Here is a 20,974-nt window from a genome sequence, read left to right as displayed (position 1 = left end):
GCAGCAGGGGGGAAAGAGAGGAGGGGGCCTGTATGATTCTCTTGGGGGAGAATGCAGCAAGGCGCGATAATTGATAACATATGGCGCTGCTGCTCATTCCCGCAAGGAAATCGCCAAATGTGCATGCGTTGCCATTGAAAGCAATGCAACGCGTGCACGTATTTGGCCTCAAAACCGACTTGTTTGCTAAAGGTCTCCCTCCTAAGCGCTGCGTAGGCGAGACACAAAAACCAATCTACCTGAAATCAACAAGGCCCTGATTCACAGACTCCAGCTGGCTCATAATGCCGTGGCCTGGAGCTGTTCTCACTTCCAAAGTGCTGTCTTGTATGTGGTCTTATTCACAATTGCATTGGCTCCCTGTTGAGAAGCGAATGCATTTTAAAACCTTGTGCACCACCCATAAGATCTATTTCCCAAGGAGCCTGCATCCTGTCCAATCTATCGTCCCTATACAAGGCCTCTCCGGCACTGCGTTCAGCCGATCATAATCTGGTCTATGTTCCATGTGTCTGGGGAGTCAGAGTGGGAGGTCAGTGCTTTGGAATGCAATTCCTCTGTCCATTAGGATTGCCCAGAACCTCTGGACTTTCAGGGAAATCCTGAACACCTGGTAATTCTCTTTTTGGCTGCTTCCTGTGAAACTTTGTGATGGATCACTTTTAGTAGTGTGCTCTTTTAGGACCGGTGTTGGAACTCACCATTGCTGGGGTAGCTATGCGCTGTACAAATCTTTTAACATAGCATAACACTGATATTTCTACATCTCCAAAGAACATCACTCAATCCATTCTCTCTGGAATGGGATCAATTTAAATTGCTCACCCTGCTTGTAACATTAGGGTCACCATTTGGATTTTAGATACCATCTATACACCCAGGACCTGGAACAACATCACTGTATTCATGAGGACTGCCCCAATGCTGCTCTAATTTAGCAAAGACTTAAAAAACACTAAATATCACCCTCCATAACTCAGTTTCCTCTTCTATTACTCACAGACCTTAAGTTTGCCTTTGAACATGTGCAGCTATACACACATTTTTGGCTAGGTTTATGCTTTAGATATAAAATATACATACATACATAAGTACATACATATGTACATATACACATACATCTTATTTCAGCTGTCTCATCAATCTTTGCAATTGATCACTTTAAGAAGGCACAGTTACATCTTCTTTGAAACTGGCTTTGGTTCCACTCGGTTTGCTGATTTTTCTTTCTGCTGCAAGTATAGGCCTATTTCCTTACCATCCTTCCAGGTAATGTTTTCCGAGAAATAAGTAAATGCATGCATTTCTTCTTTCCTTGGGGACAATGGCATCCTTGGCACAATGTGGGTGTTGCTTCTTTCAAAGCACAGAGACCACCTTGGCATCCATCTTTGATATTATTTGTCATCTAGTAATTCAAGAACACTCTCCCCAAGTGGTGATACACGGGCATGCTCTAGTTTGGAGTTCCAAAGCAATCCATCTTTGAACTTTTCAATCAAACATTCTGAACTTAGTGTAAGATGTACCATAGGAAATTTGAATGAGACTCACACTGTTTAATGTCTACATTCATCCTTGAGCTATGCTCATTAGCTCCTTCCTTCTCTTTTTTATGACCTATGCACAGATTTTATCCAAACCAAACTATCCTCACTCAACCCTGCCTCAATTTACAATAATGTCATCATAATTATAATCAACATCTTTTACGAAATCAATGCATATAAGACTGAAGTCTTCCTGAAGGGAAAGAAGATCACTTTGTGGTCATTATTTTAGGTGGCCCAAAGCAATGTTTACCCCTCCTACTCCTGTGACCAAAATCTGAAACCTGAGTTTTTGCCCACATCAGACGCTTTCATTACTTGCACCAGTTTGCAAGCTTTCTGACACCTGTTGCCATCAACTGCATCTAATCCGAAAAAAGTATCTTTTTTAATCATCCAATCTCCAGGAAGATTGTGGTAAACGCTGGACTAATGTAATTATGTTAACTGCCTTCTGACTACTCTTTCATTTTAAACTATTTCAAAATGTGGCAGTATTTTTCATTTCCAGTCTTTCTTTTGATTGTCTCATTTCTCCTTTCATGGTGTCCCTTTATTGGTCACCCATTTCCAAATATATTTTTATACTTTTAAAACTCTGCGTATCCCTTTGTGGGGAACACAGTGTCAGTATCTGACCTCTTTACCTGTACAATAAGTTGGTCCCCTAAAGGCAATGTAAACTTTTATAGCTTTTCTCTCCACCAGCTTTGACTTCCTGTGATATGACATCAAAGACAGATTGGAAGGTCCCTGTCATATTTGGCACCCAGATATTGGAATTCTTTACCTCCTACTCTGCACTTAATGTCTGACCCCTTAGTATAAAGCTCTCATGATATTGCTTTTCTCACCAGACTTCTAAGCCTCGTCAGACAGTTCCATCAACAACTTTCACAGCACCAGGATACCCTTCTTGATGAGTGCTGCACTATATAAATATCATTAGATTAGGTCAGAATGACGAGGCTCTTAACTTTATTATCCTGGGCACAATAACGGAGTACAGAAGAGCTGAGAGCCTACAGCGATGCTTTAAAACCATCTTAAATATCAAAGGACGACACAATCTAAGTTGGTTCAGGTATTTCCATGATTCTCTGGTCAGTAAAGCACTTGCATATGCTGGTTCTCTCCAGAAGTGATTAACAGTGGCCCCTCTTAATAAAATGAATTGGCTTTGAAAAAATTGGAAGGAGTAAACACATCAAGAAAGGAAGAATGAGAACAGTTACTGAGTTATTTCTTTTATTTAAGTATGTGCCTGAATTTGAACAGCACCCTGATTTCTTACGCCTCAGATGGCCACGTTTTTATGTTTTGAATTTCTGTTCAGTACGCTACATTTACTGACTTTTAAGGTTCTTTTTATCTCTCAATCAAAACAATGTTGCCTGAACACAGAAGAGTCCGCTTTGGTAGATATGTACGCAATGCATTCCTGCCCCTATGTAAGATGAATCTCTGTTTCCCATCTACTGTGGCTAACATGAAGTAAAGTAGATGTTGTGCCACACATTTTGCAATTAAAATAAAATATAAGTTTTAAAAATAAGTGAAGATGGCAAATTGCAGATCCTGTGAAGTGAAAACTAAGGGACTGATTTAAATCTTGGCAGGTATATCCCATACACAGAAATATAAATCCCATTCTTTGCTATGGGATTCATATTTCAGCGGACGGGATGTCTGTCAATGGTGTGACGGAGTAACCCGTCCGCCAAGATCTAATTCAGGCCTAAAGAGCCTTACTTAGATTTTGGTGGATGAGATGTTATTATAATCATATTATAAGTTTATATAATGCACTTCTGGCATGGCAAATGGGATACTCATCACGTTTGTGACAGTTAGAAATAGGGATCTCTAGTTGGGAGAGGTAGGTACCTTTGTTCAAATAGGGACCCTTGCTTCTAGTCAGGGTAAGGGGAATATACACTTTAGATAACCCGTGCTCACCCCCTGGGTAGCTTGATACGAGCAGACAGACTTATCATTTGGACTCAAAACACACAGTAATACAGTGATAACACCACAAACTAACACCATACCAGTTTAGAAAAATAAAGTATCTTTATCTAAACTCAACAAGACTAAAACAACAAAAATTCAACATATACATGATAAGAATATATTTTAAAAATGTTTTTAAACAACTTGGTCCATAGAAAACTATGGATTTGTGCTTTCTCACAAAGTACCTGTAAATGAGTCAAAATTTACAAGGGCAAACAGCCGCAGAGATGGGAAGTGTTGAGAAACAAAGAGATGCGTCAGTTCCTGAGACCTTGGGGAGGCGATGTGACAGTTCTGCTGCACGCAAGAGAACTGATGCAATGAATCCGGTCTGTAGGGGGAAGTGATGCATCAACTCCAAGATGATTCTGGTCTGCGGGGGATACATCGGGAAAGCTTGCTGCATAGGTGCAGTTCATAGAAATCCAGGATGCGTCTGCAATCGACGCAGTGTGTCGTGCTGCGTCAGTTTCTTCAGCCACGATGCCTCTATGCGTCAGATCTTGCAGCGGCGACAAGTGCTGTGTCGATTCGGCAGCAGCCCGGCGATGCACGGAGATTCCTTATTGCACAGCGGTGCGCCATCGGAAAAACAGCTGCAAGAAGAGCAATGCATTGATTTCTTCTGTTCTTTAGGTTTCTTCCAGCTCCCAGTGGCAAGCACAACCTCCAGAGGCCCAGAATTGGAACAGACACCGCCTGGCAGGTCAGAATTCTCAGCGGCAGAGTTCAGGGGAGCTGGGGTCTTTGTGTCCCTGGGACTTCAGAACAGGAGGTCAGCCCACACTGGCCCTTGGAGATCTTCTTCAAGCAGGTTCGGAGCAAAGTTCCAGCCTTTGTCCTCTTTTTGGCAGAAACAGCAACTGCAGGTGAATCCCACACATCACACACCAAAGGGGCAGTACTCCTCCTTACAGCTCAACAGCTCTTCTTGGCAAAGTTTCCTCTTGAGTCCATAAGTGATCTAAAGTTCTGGGGTTTTAGGTCTAATACTTATACACCAAAATGTGTTTGTTCTCTTTGTGCAAGGGTCTCTGAACCCAGTCCAAACAAGTACAGTCCTCACTGGTGCTGTATGACCACATGGAGTCGAGACAGCATTGTGAAAGGGAGACAGGCCCTATTCATGTGCAATGAAACCTCCTCCCACTACTCTAATTTCAGGCAAGGTCTATTCAGCTCAGCTCTGAGTCACCCGGGAAGGGCCAGGCACACCTAAACCCCTCCAGTGGCTGTCTACATGAATGCACATCCCCAGCCCCTGTCACTCCAAACCCAGACAGTCAATACACAAATAGGCAGAGGCATGCAGAATGGTTAAACAGGAAAATGCATACTTTATAAAAGTGTCATTTTCAAACACACAATTTAAAAACCATCTTTACTAAAAGATGTGTTATTAACTTCTGAGTTCAGAGAGCCTAAACTTTATTTCTCTAACTTGTCCCAATGGGAAGTTATACCTGTAAGACGAAATGAGCAGTATTTCACTATCAGGACATGTCATACACACCAGTACATGTCCTACATTTCACATACACTGCACCCTGCCCAGGGGGGTACCTTTAGCCTACAATAGGGGTGCCTTACACATAAGAAAAGGGAAGGTTAGGGCCTGGCAAGTGGGTGCACTTGCCAGGTCGACATGGCAGTTAACAAACTGTGCACCAACACTGCAGTGGCTGGCCTGAGATATCTTTTCAGAGCTACTCGTGGGTGGCACAATCAGTGCTGCAGGCCCATTAGTAGCCTTTCATTTACATGCCCTGGCACACTCAGCGCACTATACTAGGGGCTCACCAGTAAACCAAGCATGCCAATCAGGGAGAACAAATTGTAAAGACAATTTACACAGGGAGCACTTACACACTTTGTCACTGATCAGAAGTGTCAAAGTGCCCAAAGCATCTAAGCCAGCAAGAACATAATACAGCAGAGCATCAAAAATACATGAGTCAGAGGCAAAAAGGCAGATCAAGCCACACCAAAGATGCCAAGTCTAACAGTGACGTTGTATCCTGTCCAACAAACTCTAAATAAAAACCTAACAGATCACAAAAAAGGATTCCTAACATCCAACTGTGTGTGACAATTTATAATAATGCATATAATATGCAGATTCTGGCTCCAACTTGTAACAACAAATAATGGCAAAGAAAATAGGTCTGGATGCCATGTGCTAACACATTAAAAAACAGGCATGGAGAATTGCACAAAAGCATCTTTTTTGAGAATTAATGTATGGCAACCCCAAACGTGAAGAAAACAACGAGGACACAGTCTTACGAGGCAAAGAAACCAGCAGTTTGCTCCGAGAAAATGTGTATTTTCTTGACATTGTGTAAGCATTTGTTTACATGCATCAGCATATGTGTTAAGTTAGCAATGGTTACAACTCTGTTGGTTTTGCCACTCTTGTTGTGGTAGCTATTGCTGCTACTGTTGTCCCCACTTCAGGTCCAGCTGTGGTGTAAGCTGTCACTGCTGTGATCCAATCAATGCTTGCATCTATTGTTCCAGGTGTTGTTGCTACTGTGATGATGGTTGTGTCCTCAGCCATTGGTAGCTCTGGTTAATGCTATGCTCCCTGCTCTGGTTACATCTGTGGATGTTGTTCTCATTCCTATCATGGTGGCACAATTGGTCTTGGTTGCTACAGCTCTGGGTGTTGCTGGGGCACTGGCTCTAATTGCAGATGTTTTCCTACTGTCAAAATGCGGTTGTTACTGTTCTGATGTCAGCTGTTGTGGTAGCAGCTGTCCCCATCATTCTGAATAATGTGGTTGCTACTGTCACACTTACTGTGGCTGTGGTGGAAGCTGTAGTCTCTCATGTGCTTGTTGCAGCTTATGCTTGATGGAGCAAGGTTTCATACATAAAGAAACTTGCTTGGATTCAGCCCTTTCGAAATACCATGTAATAAGTTAACCAAAATGTCTTGTGATTACTAATAATTGCACCACACAACATTTTCTTTATGTAGGGGAAGCTTTCCAATGTGTTTTACTAACAAGTAATCCGAGTGGCTTAAAATGGCTGCCAAAAACGCGGCAACTCTTCTGCGCATGCGTCTACTGCATTTACGTAGTATGACGTCCTTTGCTTTTGGTGGGAATTCTTTGCAGCTGTGCAGTAATGCTTAAAATGACCGCTTCGAACCTCACATGCTAATGCATATGGCTATGCTTAAACTAGACTTATGTTTTGCTTAACCGCTAATGCAATAGATCAAATAAATGAATGGCATTAGAGTAGGAATAAATGGTATACAGTGCATTAATTTATTTTTGCATTCTAACATGTTCTTTTTTTACTTTATTATTAGTTCATTTTTAGGCCTGAGGGTGAATGAATTCTCCATCTTGTCTGAACTTTGCATATGCGTATTGGACTCATTCTCAACTCTGTGCCACGACATTGAACCACAGCCAAGGACTTTCTAACCAGCAAAGTGCTTGAGAACTTTACCTCTTGACCCGGAGAAAGGAAGAAAATTGAATACATTTGTGTAGACTGCACAGGAAATTAGGTGAATGCTACTGGGAGGACTAAAGCATGGGAAAGTAAAATTAAGGGTGGGGACTTAGAACCATTAAACCAAAGTAGATGACTTCATATTACTATGGTGTGATGACCTCTCCCCATCCCACTGAGCAATCAAATGAAGGGAATACACACATTTTGAAATATTAGGGGGTGGTACATACACTGAGAATAGTATAACTAAGGTAGGCTCAGTCAGTTATTTTGTCCGACTTATCACAGACCTGTCACTGACCCAACGTTGCGGGAGAAAATATGGATGTCACAGAGCTCAGAGGGCTGGTCAAGCACTCTGAAAGAAGAATCGGGAGATTGCTGATGAAGAAGAATCGATCTATCTAGAAGGGGAAGAGAGTAGCATCAGAGAGGGGTATAACGCTGGCGTTGCACTTAGAAGAGGTTACCTGTCCTGTCCTGCACCTGTCCTGAACTGCTGGCTCCTGATTAGTCGGGAGCCCTTTCTTTCCAGCCTTTGGCCATGCGTTGGTCCTCGCATTATTCTAGGTAAATATAAATCTGTGTGGTATGTCCTTGTACCATTTTCCTTTGTCTACACTGCCCCTGTACCAATTTCTAGAGCTTTTATTAAATCTTTAAAGATTTGTGCTTTGATCATTATTTTTCTCCTTGAGAAGTTGGTGATTGACACGTATTGGTATTTGACTCTCAAAATATTGCATAGATAAAGATTTTAAAACTCTCCTGAGTCTGTCGTCATTCAAAGAAAAGGTAAGTGTCATTTATGCTATTATGCTAACAACCTCATCTATCGACCAGAGGAAATTAATCACTAAGGTATTAAAAGTTTGGTAAGAAAAGTTGTACAGGTAAATATATTTCAAGGTAGACTACGTCCGGAATTTCAGCGGAGGATTGCCAGCTTATTGTATGAATGTTTTATGGGCCCAGCTGAGTAATTTTAGAAATAACCCAAGCTGGTAATCTCGCGCCATCATGCTGCTACTGTGTCGATGGCTGTGATCAAAACAGTTGTTGCTATTATGATCCTTATCATTGTAGTTGTTTTTCCAGTAGTAGCAGCTGTGATCATTGTTATTGCTCCTGCAGTCACTACTGTGATACCTTGCTTTGCATGCTACTATTCTGTTTCTGTGGAAGCAAAATAGGCAGCCCAAAACCCCCTTCTGCATATTTGTTCATAATAACATTATTGTAGGCAAGAATGTGTCAACCAACACCTGAAAAGAGTACCTGTCTCCAAAACCTAAAAAAAGTACCTGTCTCCCTAGTAGACCTCATAAAATTACTTCCAATCATGAGGTAATCCACTTTGATATGTCCCTCAATTAACAGTATTTGTGTTTTTTTGGTTATGACTGAGCTCTGGCATATAGTTAAAGATGGCTCTAGCCATATGCAAAAATGGCTTTGCATAGCATAATGACCCCACACAATAAAGGGCCAGTTCTATTATCTTTTAAGAGTTTATGTGTAAATGATATATCAAACATTTATAAAACTTAACAAAGCTTTTCAACATTAGAATGCTTACCCATGCTCCTTCAGCCTCGTTTTGGTGTACATTAACCCACAAATACCACCAGGCTGCAGAATGCAACTAGAAACAAGCTTGGAGGTACGGACAGCTCTATAATGCAGCAGTGATTCCAGGAGGCAAAGCATTATAGTAATGGTGTGTGGGGCTACATCATTGAAATGTAGCCATGTTGCAAACCAGGCCTTCACATAATGAGAGCCTTTGTAACCCAGTCATACTACACACCAACACTTCGTAGAGGCCTGTTGTAGGGCAGCCTTGCAATTCCGCAATGGTGGGAGCTGTAAAACAACACCTAGTAATGGCATTTGATAGGATCATACAGTGATGGCGCCGCAAAGAAATATTGGAAATCCTGGTAATCGAAAACTGTAGCACTATAATTTATAGGTTTTTGGGCCAAGCGACTGACTCAAGAGTGTATATTTTGATATATTAAAGAAATTACAGCTAATATGGCCTTTCAATGTTTTTGGTTCCTCGATTAACAGAATGTTCTAGCTGTTGCCTAAAGTGTGAAAGGAGAACAAGACAAGTACCATGGGTGGTGTCTAGTGGGCAGAGGATAGCAGGAGGGTTGGAGTTCCAGAAGAGAAGTACTTCCCTTAAAGAATGCACCCCATCTCTCATAAAAAAGACCGTTATCTGGAAAGCGCTGATCAGGAAGATGGAGAGAAGTGGGGTACAAGTGTGCTTTAAGACCCCGAACTTGTAACATTTTATACATACTTGCAGCTAACTAACTATGCAAGAGGGTAAAACGTCCATCACGTACACTGTCATCTGTGCTTAAAGGTTGTTTTTTACACGCTTGCTCTTTTACATATCATTTCACCCACTTTAGAGTGTTTCAAGCATAACACGGTTTGTGGGAACTATGTAACCGGACTTGTGGAGCATCATTATGTGTTGCGGAACCAGCATTATCTGTGCTACTCTCGATTTTGTTAGTAAAACATATTGATCAAGCATCTCATTTGACTTTGGCAAACAAGGACATTTTTCGTATAAAAATTTCACACCGATACTGCCCAAGCTAGCATGCATAATTTTCACTCATCAGTATTTGCAATTTCACCAAGGCTTTTCCAATCAATCTCTCTGCATTGTTGTGCTGATCGCATGAGCCATGTTACACAACTGCAGCTGCCTTTAGATAGATCTAAAAACACGGACTCGTTGATCAAGTAGTTATTGGGTAGAATTAAGGAGTAACACTTTTTGGAAGGAACAGAACAAATTGACTCATGCCCTTTACCTTTCTAAAAATTGCATTTCCACTTTCCTGACCGGAGTCACTTTGTCGCGCTCTTGGGGTCTATCCGCCCACCAGAAATGACATCTCTCAGGGCTCTAAGCCCCAGGAGGCACCAACGCCGTTCCCTGGTGCCTGGAGGTGCATAAAAAAAGGTCTTGGGCTCCCGCAGCGCGGGTGCCCTTTACCTTTCTAAAAACTGCATTTGCACTTTCCTGCATGGAGTCACTATGACGGGCTCTTGGGGACTATCAGCCCACCAGAAACGACATCTTCCAGGGCTCTAAGCACCAGGAGGCACCAACGCGGTTCCCTGGTGCCTAGAGGTGCATAAAAAAAGGTCTTGGGCTCCCGCAGCGCGGGTGCCCTTTACCTTTCTAAAAACTGCATTTCCACTTTCCTGCATGGAGTCACTATGACGGGCTCTTGGGGACTATCAGCCCACCAGAAACGACATCTTCCAGGGCTCTAAGCACCAGGAGGCACCAACGCGGTTCCCCTGCGCCTGGAGGCTCATAAAAACGGCCTTGGGCTCCTACAGTGCGGGAAGCACATGGACGCGCCCCGGCCATGCCCGGGTGAAGCCCAGGCCATAGGTGGGCCTGTCCGTGCCTGCCAGAGGCCTTAGGAGGCTGGGCCATACTATTAACATCTGGGACACGATATAGTCACGATCATTGTAAAGTATTGTGTGTTAATCACATAGTTTTAGGAAATCACTGAGTTTCACTGAGTGATTAGGAAATCACAGAGTTTTACGAAAGTTTACCATAGGGCAGGGAGTAGTGGGGACATTAGATGCTTTTCTTCTCAGAGCGGAATCAGCTCCGATTCACAGGATTGAATTAACTGAGCATAGGTTATCTTTAGAACCACAGCCACCCTCAAATAAAACAACGTAATATTGAAAACATTCCCCCTCAAGGGAACCAGATACCATCTTTAGAGACAGAATCTGTCACATCCCCTGGGTTAACTAACAGAATAAGTAAGCCCACTGTAAATACTAGGGGTCAGAAGGCTGTCACAGGCCAAAATATTAGCTACAAACCACCCTCTAAGAAGAGGAAGGGTAGGGGCCTGCAGAGACAAAAAAAAAAGAATTCACCGAAGGTCGTGAGACATAAAACTAGACTTACTGATGGGGATTGGGATCAGGGACTGAATTCAACCCCGACGCCTGCAGTGACAAACGTTTCATCCCCATGTTTACAGGAGGATGTTTTTTGGCGGATGCTGGAGACAATGGTGTCTGCCCTTCTAGGCCCACTTTCACAAAAGCTATCTTGAATTGAAGATAGACTTACTAAATTCGAGAGGCTTGCAACTAATAATACCCTAGTTTATCCAAGCATTACTAGAGGGGGAGACATGTTGCCCGTTGGGCGAAACAGCGTAATGGGTAGCAAACATATAAATGATTTATCTAGTGGCCGATGTCTAACACAGTGTTCTACTATGCATCTTAGTTTCTGAAGGAGATTCAGCTCAGGTTAACCCACTTACTCAAAGATTGTTACCGCCCACATCAGAACATTTAAGGCCTTTGCTAAGTTAGGATGGCTCAAATTTTAAGAGCACGCAGGGCCTAATTTTTTTTAATGTACAATCAACCGTGACAGGGGTACTCCGCCAGAAGCCGGGGTAAGAGCTACAAAACCACGGTATTCACAAATATACAAACTTGGAGATCCCTGCTACAACAATCTGAACTTACATCTTCCACTTGAAGCCTCTGCCTACATGATAGTGTTGGCAAATGTCCCGCCTCTCCCACCTAATGTTCCTGAACACTGGTCAACTTTGAGAAACAAGTCATTACATCTACTGAGTGTTAGGACCGGCATGACCAATGTCCTTTTTTTCTGAGTTTAAAATGGTGCGTAGAGTACCTTGCCGGATGTATAGTTTTGAGGCGATTACAAGACGTGGCAGAGGAAAAGAAAGTTCTGTCTGATATCCAATACGGATTCCGAGAGGGCCTAGGGACAGTAGAGCAGAGTTTGAATTTAGCTATTTTAATTGGGAAATACACGCGGATTAAGAAAGGCAGATTGTTTTTAGCATTTGTGGACCTCACTGCCGCGTTTGATTCAATGAGACATTCTGAGTTGTAGGCGATCCTTGAGTCGATAGGGGTGGATACACAAATCATCCTCTTTTTGAGACGTTTATAAAGCGATGTCAAGGCGCGAGTGTGATTTGGCTTGAGTGGAGAATGTGCGTCCTCATTTCAAATTCGGAGGGGAGTCAGGCTAGGCTGTGTCCTTGCTCCTTTATTAATGATTTATGTGAGGTGCTGCTCAAGGACAATAAAGATTTCCCACAAATATCTGGCCACTCAATACCAGCTCTTCTTTATGCGGATGGTGCGGTTTTAATGTCACGTACCCAATTTGGCCTAAAAAGGGGATTAGACAGTTTTACTAAGTTTATGGGTCATTTGGATCTCAAGGTGAACCTCTCAAAAACATATATAATGAGGTGTGCCCGTGGGAAGTGCTGCTCAAGGACAATAAAGATTTCCCACAAATAGCTGGCCACTCAATACCAGCTCTTCTTTATGCGGATGGTGCAGTTTTAATGTCCCGTACCCAATTAGGCCTACAAAGGGGATTAGACAGTTTTACTAAGTTTATGGGTCATTTGGATCTCAAGGTGAACATCTCAAAAACATATATAATGAGGTGTGGCCGTGGGAGTGATAAGTGCAGGGATATGTTTGTTGAAGGACAGAAAATAGGGCACGCAAAAAGATTTGCATATCTTGGAATACGTTTTGATCGTAGTGATTCATGGACACAGGCAATATTGGCCCAAAAATTTACATTTTTAAGATTGACAATGACTCTTGCCAATTTTTCAAGAAAAATAGGCAGAAGAACGCCAGTGGAGCTCATACAGATTTATAAAGCAAAATGCATCTCTACTGCGATGTATGGGGCAGGGGTGTGGGGTTTCGTTGACAAGCATCTGCTTTAAATTGTAGAAAATATTTTTCTGAGATACATTTTAGCTGTTCCGAGTAGTCTATCTTCTTCTGTTTGCCATATGGAGCTGGGTTTACCATACATTTCTGATTTAATGAAGACAGAGCCTATTCTCCTATGGCACAGGATTTGGACAAAACCCGAGACAAAGCTAAACCAGGATATCTTAGCAGACAGTCTGAAACTAGAAGGAGCATTAAAGATTCCTTGGTTGAGGTTTACTAGAAATGTTATGTCCGACATGGGCCATTTAGAATATTTTAATGACCCAAAAACTATGCAGTCGATTTCCCGAAAAGATTTAAAAAAAGAATGTCTTTCATTTTTGGACTACATAAGACTGCCAACAGAGATTTTAAAGCCTACTGTCCAGTATAATCAATTGATTTTAACGTCTTTTAGTATACCATACTATTTAACAGTTGTACCAGTTGGCTGTGATAGATTTTTATTAACCAGATTTAGGTGCTGTATTTTCCACAGACTAGTGAGCTTTCCTAGAATGAATGACTGGTCTCGAACATTCGGTCCGTGTCCGTGTGACGATTTGTCGGAACAATCTACTATACACATCCTCATATTCTGTAGACTCTATAGGAATTTAAGGAAAGCTTGGATTGCACCAATTTTAAAGGAGATGCGTTTGAGACAATGCCGCCCAGCACTTCTTGTGTTACAGCTCCTGGATGATGTACATAGAATGTGGAAGATAGGAATGTTTTTAAAAAAAGTATTTAGTCACAGGAAATCAATTGTGTCATAAGATTTGAGACTAATACGATTGCTCTGGTGCATAAACATTTAAATTTTGAATTTTATAGTGTATTGTATATAATATTATTTGCATTTTTTATTATGAGTAATGAATGAATTGTTTTTATGCACTTTTATGATTGTCTGAAAAAGCAGTCGAAAAAAGTCTTTGAATTGAATAGACTCATGCAACACTTCATATGAAAAATAGCTATTATATGGTGAATATAGTAACTGCATCGGAAATAGACAATTTGTCCAGCAGAACACTTTCCCTGTGTATGAATAACAATATATTTAGCTTCTCCCTCTGAAAGAATGTTGTCTCCATTTACTGCTTGTAACATTGCATTCCTCCTTACACTAAAAAAAGCAATCATTGCTGTATAGATCCACATAGATATTGATTATGCATTTTGATGATATCAGCAGCTGGAAGCCTAGATATGTTTTAGCTATTATATTTCTATTTCCTGTACATCCATATCTGCTCCATTTCATTTTGTAATCTCCTTGTTAGCAGAAAGCTTGAAAAAATAATCTAATACAAATATAACCAACCATTTTATAGAGTATTTCGTTCCCAGTACGACAGTCGTCCCAAATACCAGTTTCGAGTGAAAACAACATTGTATAACAACATCATCAAATACATTTATGTGTGACAGAACATGCTTATCAATGTGACCTATTGAAAGAAAACAAATGATTAACAGGCTCTTTTCTGTGATGAACACAAATGTTCTAGGATAATCAAAGGCACAGAAAGCAGATGAGTCAAATTTGCAGCGTTACCAAAAAGATTTTGCATAATTACATCTACCTAGATGCGTCACTTTGTAAATATGGTGCAACAAGGCACACTTTTTACGCTGCTGGTGCGTCACAAAAAGTGACGCACCGGTGGCGTAAAAGTGACGCACGACCTCATAAATGAGGCCCCATGTATCTTCGTTTCAGTCAGCCGAAAATCAAATCAGTAAACATCAGTTTGCTAATATAGAACGGCTTGCAGATGCTTCTGCAGCCCGGTCTATGCTATGACTTTTATTAAATGTACAGGAGAAAAAGTGATTTCCCCAGAATAAAAGGATGTTGGAAGACCACCTACTCTGGCCGTTAGGTTGCATTCATATTTCTTAATTTATGTCTGAAAGTCATACACATGTGGTATGGTTGTGTATCATCACGTACAGTGAGCATGTTCCCGCCTGAAATGGCATTGTGATGTAAAAAAACACACATCAGCAAGAAATACTGGAAGGTTCACTCGGAGTCTTGCTTGAGAATAATTGCAAGAGTTTGTTTTAAAACTGGGCTCAGGGACATTGTTCAGTACCTTTGCATGGGTGCAGAAACAGGGCTGATAATTTTAAATATTACCTATATATAGACATGGACTCTTGTGACCTACCAAATAACCACTCACTACCCACCAGTGGGTCTCAAACCACAGTTTGAAAAATGCTGATTTAAATTATGACCACAATCTACCTTTCTTAGCAGTGATAACTGCAAATTGATGGAGAGACTGTTATTTTTTTAAATAGTAACAGTATATATTTAATTCACTTGTGTAAATCATTAGGCAGTAAGCTTAACTACTCCCTTGATATCACAGGAGAAGGATAATACTGAATGGCACAACTTGATGTCTTGGCTTGAGTCTGGACCTTCTCTCCTTGGCGGGATGCCCGGACCCAGCAGACCTGGAATGTCTGCTCAACAAGAGGTGCATTTTGATTCACTGCAATTCCCCTAAAATCGTCAGTTTCACCAGTGATGGGCTGAAATGAGGAAATGAGCAGAGGTCAAGAACACAGCGCTGTACTCTGTTTACAGCAGAGGCGATAACAAAAATTGCCATAACTGCATAGAACACAATCATGATAGACCTAAACTGATAGACCTAATCAAGAAAGATGATGATGACTTCCATGATTGTTGGTAGCTTGAAATCTAGGTTGATGAATCTCTAGTCTTCTACAGCCTCCATCATTCTTTGAGACACTACCACTGATTGAAATGAGGTCTCTCTTTGATGAAACACTCATCGACAGAACATTGACGTCTCACTCTTTGAGGTATGCTAATTAAGGGGCCTTACTCCTTTTAGAGACATCGAGGTACATTTGATTTTCTGCTAAGAAACAGGGAAACCAGAGTTTAATTGATGAAGCACTGCAAATGAGTTAAGTCAGACATAAAGAAGTCTACAATAGACTGATTTTCTTAGGTATTATTTCTTTTTGGTGGGAACATTCCAGACAATAATAGGATGTCACCTATTGCCTCTTGTCCTTACGTTTACTCTATTACAGAATCTTTTTTTAAAGTGAGGGTATTGGTTTAATAGAAAGGTGTTCTGTCTGCGATTATTTTTATTTTATCATATTCACTGAAGTGGTTTGGTTGTCACCTTATTTTCAATGCACGTAAATATCATGTAATATAAAATAAGCTTTAAATCCACATACTTAAGATAGCGACATTTATAGAGACATTTAAGTTAGAAATATTCAAATTACGCTTGAGCAATGAAACGAGGAGAGGAACTAAATTGTGATTGACTGTCATTGTAAGATGAACAAAGGGAAGATTACTTGGATAATTACTCACACAATCACTCTAATAAGTTCCACGGTTTCTAAAGCATTTAAAAAATACTGGCATAGTCTTTGATTTAAATCTAACTCTAAATCAGGCTACAATCTTGTTCTTGCATAAGAAAAAAGACAGGCTTCAGGTCTGCTTTATGATTGTAACAGTAACTATTTACGAATGAACAACATACCAGCAATTCACTAAACTGCAAATATAGAACGTAAGTAAATAATTGCCCCTAAAATGAAGACTGATTATTAATGTCTGCACGCTGACAAATTGAAGGGCCTTTAACAGTTGTTTTGCAATAATTTTTCTACAGTTACAGGAACTTCTCTGTGCATGCAGTTACCTGGTACCACGAGAAGCCCACCCAGACAGCTGACAGAAAGAAATATTTTGTGCTGTTGCAAAGTGCCTCTGGCATTGTCCTCATTGTCTTCTGTAAACTACTACAAGCTGCAAACATTGCATTGCTAAACTTAGTTTAAACCAATGTATGAAATGTTGCAAGTTTACAGACTTCATAAAATGACACACCCCATGTTGAAGTGACCCACGTCCGGCTTTGGCTCTTTGTATTTACAACTATTGACTATTGGGAAAAACTAGGAAGAACTCGGACAACGTATGCATTCAAAGAGACAATCACAAAGAGCAACATCCCTACTTGTTGTTTGCCCCAGGCATTAAGAGGTAGATATGATTTCAAAAGGTTGACTCGAAAATGCATGTGAAAAATAAAACATATAAAACAAAAATCATTGTGTTCATACCTTTTTCATTTTTGCACACAGGCTTCACCACATAATGTCCATGTCCACATTCTCCATTATCTGGTACACAAACATCTTTTCCGGAAATTACCCACTCAAAGCACATTGGGTCCTCACAGAAAATCGATTCCACCAAATGAGGACAAACACCAGATTCACCAGTAGATTCCATAATGACATTCCTTCTTCTTAATCTATAACCTATAAAAAGAAGACACATACAAATAAATGTACCCTTTGCATTAGGTATCATAGAACATGACATCCACATCATGATGTTGTGCTTATGGAACACTGAATAACTAGCCATGTTGGACCTCACTCAGTAAAATATATTTATTAAAAAATCAACTACGATATGTATAAGAATCAAACACGTCCATACTGTCATTCAACTATTAAAAAACATGATTATGAAAAATCTCTTGTAACAAACAGCAGCACATATTTCTACTAAATATTCTATGTAAATATTTTCAGTTAACTCTAGTAAATAGTTCTCTTGACAGGCAGAGGCTCCAAATATTTAACTGTCCCTGTCAAATCATTACAAATTCCCTCAAAATGGCTAAAGGAGACGAGAACTACAATTTATCCTCATCCCAAATATTTTACATGAATTCATATATTATATGTTGTTGCCATTTGATCTGCAAATCATATGCCCGTCTTTTCTTATCTTTGAAATAGAAGTGTGCCTAACAAAGACAAATATAATTTTTATAATTCTTCAGCAAAAAATAAAGCAAATATTCTAAATTCGTAAATAGTTTTCCTACCCCTGAACTATACTTTTGATCTTTTCCTCAAGGTTACATGGTTTGTGTAATATGTTAAAAAAATATGTTTTATTTCTAAAAAAACTATTAACTTGAGTTCAAATGTACAAAAATATGCTTCTTCACTTGAAGAACTGCAAGTAACTTCCAAAGTATTTTAACATCTAGCGACCACTCCGAACTTTTAGAGACATTTAACAGAGAGCAAACCTGTAGAACTTTTAGACCAATTGCATGCATATCTCTATACCAAATAAGCACTTTGTTAAGTAACAATTATACATACGTTTAAAAAATGTTGGTGACCATCTCCATATTTAGTTACCAATAAATGTTATGCAACATTTTTGCAAATAATCCTATTGTTTACTAAAGATCCTAAATACCATTGACTATTAAAATAAAGAGAGAATGGTTGCAAACATAAATTCGACATTTATATTTGTTCAACTAACAGACTCTTATTAAAACACACTAATTAATATGTTCTATTATTTTTTTAATTTATTATTAACAGTAGTAGTTGAAGTAATTTTCCTTTACATGTTTTCATACACTAAGTTCTAGTGAATTTCTTCTCTAAACAACAAGTGAAGTTTATCTTTACCAGCATACTCTCCAAGACTAACAATTGCAACAGCCTGTATTCCACCATTCCAGCACCACCTCAAAAGTTTTGAATGACTTGCAAATATAGAGCAACGAATTCCTAATCACCTACTGCTAGCTTATTTGTTAGTCTGTATTGGTAATCTCTCTCTTTTTTGTTACATGACTTAAAATTAGCAGAGTAGTTTTAGTGTCTAGATGCTCCCTGAAGTGCATGTGTGCTCTGTAAATGTTATCATCATTATTATTCTTTTTTTTAAAAAGTTTTTTCGATTTTACGACAAGCAAATAACACTCATCACCATAGGCTTAGATGTGTGTTCAGAAACACACACTGATCCATTCTGATGTTGGTCGAAAAAAAGCTCAGAATCAGATTCAGGTATGCTGAAACTGATCCGGAGCCCTTTTTACTGAGTAACTCGTTCCCAATTCAAAACGACCAAGTGCAATGCCTGGAAACCATTAGAGCTGACCGAATCGGTTCCAAAAGGCATTCAGAGAGGTGGAGCCTTTCCGGAGCTGATTCGTACAGCTCTATGGGCTTGGTTTATGAACTAGCAGTACGATGACCGATACGGACAACCTTTCCGATTTGATTTGCCCAGAAAGAAAAGTCAGTAGCAGGCCCCCCTTCACCAGGGTTCCTCCAAATCGGGCCGTGGGGGTACCCAAGGGACCCCTCTTTCCAGCCATGCACAATGTGGCAGGCTCCATGGGGTGCCTGCCACAGGTTGCATGATTTTTCCCAGCCACCCCTTTCTTCAATGGGAGTGGAAGGGCGAGATTTTGATCGATACCTTATCACTATTGATCTAAACCCCGATCTGGTCGACTGAACCTTTGTTGCCTGTCATTGAGGGAAGAAAGTGCATCTCTTACCAAGTTAGTTCACCCAATAAAGGACTCCGCTCCAAAAGATCACAAACAACTTCTAGCTTTCAAAAGTTTATTGTAAGGTTAGGATAAGCTGCAAATACAGGCATCTCAGAATGAGATTCACGAGATACACAGGTCCAACTACATACATGTGCTCTCTGAAAGCCCTCAGACGAGCAACGGAAATTACCAGCACAAGTTCTAAGAATAATAAAGCTATCAGCATTGACGCATATTGAGATCTCTCCTTCATTTAAGTTGGAGGGAAAACACACAGGTTAGGCTGTCCCTACCCTGCTCTAGATGGTATCCCTACTTAACCAAGTCTCAACCTAACAAAAGGTGTCAGCAGTGAATGACCCCCAAGGGAAGTCACTCACTCTTAGTCTCTTGGTGAAAACCTATAGTTCTCCAGTCATGACCCCTCTCTGCCTACCCATCCGCTCTCTAAAGGGTCCTCAGGCATCTGCTCTAACTCCACCCAGGGGTGCTGTCCCTAATACAAAACAGTCAACAACATTTGAGACGCCCCTCGTGAGACGCCCCTCACGTGGTGTAGCTTCTGGCTTTTTCCATGCTGCTTTGTATTGGGCCTCATACGTTGGAGTTGACCTTGCTTCTCAGACTCTTCTCCGGCCCGCTGATACCCCTTAAAACATTCCGGAACCCTCCTCCATGTCTGGGCCGTCTTCTGAACAGACCTCTATTCATATTATTTATAATTGGATCCCCCCTTTTCTCTTGCAGACAGACATCTGCAGCCAAGATCCCAACTCTCATAGACTTCCAAAAAGTTTCGCAACATTTCTCGGCCCAGACCAGTACGTGTAAATCAATGTTAAAACATTTCAGGCCTACAGCATTTCTCATAATAATTATAGCATTCAACTTCTTCATTAATTAAAGCATGTTAATACTCTTATTCTATTATTCAGTAAACACATCTATACATCATGGCCCATTAATGCAATGACCAAAACATTAGTGCAATCTATGTCGTGAAAAGAAACACCTTCCCCTTCCCTTCTAGCTCTGGCCCTGAGGCCTACCACATTCTGCGTTTAACCACATGCCATCTTACATTTTAACAGCTACACGACATGGATTCAGGAATAATCACATCTAATAAAATCATATAGTGTCACACATTTCTGTATTAGTTCCACTTCTACTTAAATCTCTACATTAGCTATACATTCAGAATATAATTGCAGATACTACTAGCACTCATGGCATTTCTCCTCATGATTTGTGCTTACTACGGGTAAGTGTGATGCACTCATACATTTAGGTCAGTTTGCGCTCTCTCAGTTCCCCCCTTTGATGACCTCTCGGGGTCATCACTAACATTTAAACTGCAGTTATTGCTAGCATAACTTGTCTCTGCGTTTCCAGAGCCCTCAGACTCCTGTACTGATTATCTTGTATGGCAGCCAATCTCTGCAGCTGCTCTCTTTGGGCCCTTTCTGACCTTTTTGCTCTGTACCATTTGAATACCCTCACCAATCCCCACAATATGATCCCACAGATCAATATTATGATGATAGGTTTTAGTATATACCACACAAAGCTTTTGCCTAGGGTGGAGATCCACCCTCCAACTTCACTCATTCCGTGGCCCACCTTTTCCCAGACATTTTCTCTACTCAAGTCTTCGATCTCCTTGTGAATATCAGTTATGTTCCTAATAACTTTCTCAAG

General features: G+C 40.6%; 1 protein-coding gene across 1 annotated transcript in view; it reads right to left on the bottom strand.

Annotated features, from left to right (window-relative positions):
- THSD7B (thrombospondin type 1 domain containing 7B) overlaps window positions 1-20,974 on the bottom strand; it is a 1,994,218-nt gene that overhangs the window by 1,088,671 nt on the left and 884,573 nt on the right. The window contains exon 7 of the mRNA XM_078682458.1: window positions 17,007-17,207. Within this exon, the coding sequence (XP_078538584.1) occupies window positions 17,007-17,207 (201 nt within the window). The remainder of the gene's footprint in view (window positions 1-17,006; window positions 17,208-20,974) is intronic.

The sequence above is a fragment of the Lissotriton helveticus genome, chromosome 3_1 (assembly GCF_964261635.1).
Source record: "Lissotriton helveticus chromosome 3_1, aLisHel1.1, whole genome shotgun sequence".
Taxonomy (NCBI): domain Eukaryota; kingdom Metazoa; phylum Chordata; class Amphibia; order Caudata; family Salamandridae; genus Lissotriton; species Lissotriton helveticus.
The sequence above is the reverse complement of the archived record's forward strand: the minus strand, read 5'-3'. Positions and strand labels throughout refer to the sequence as shown.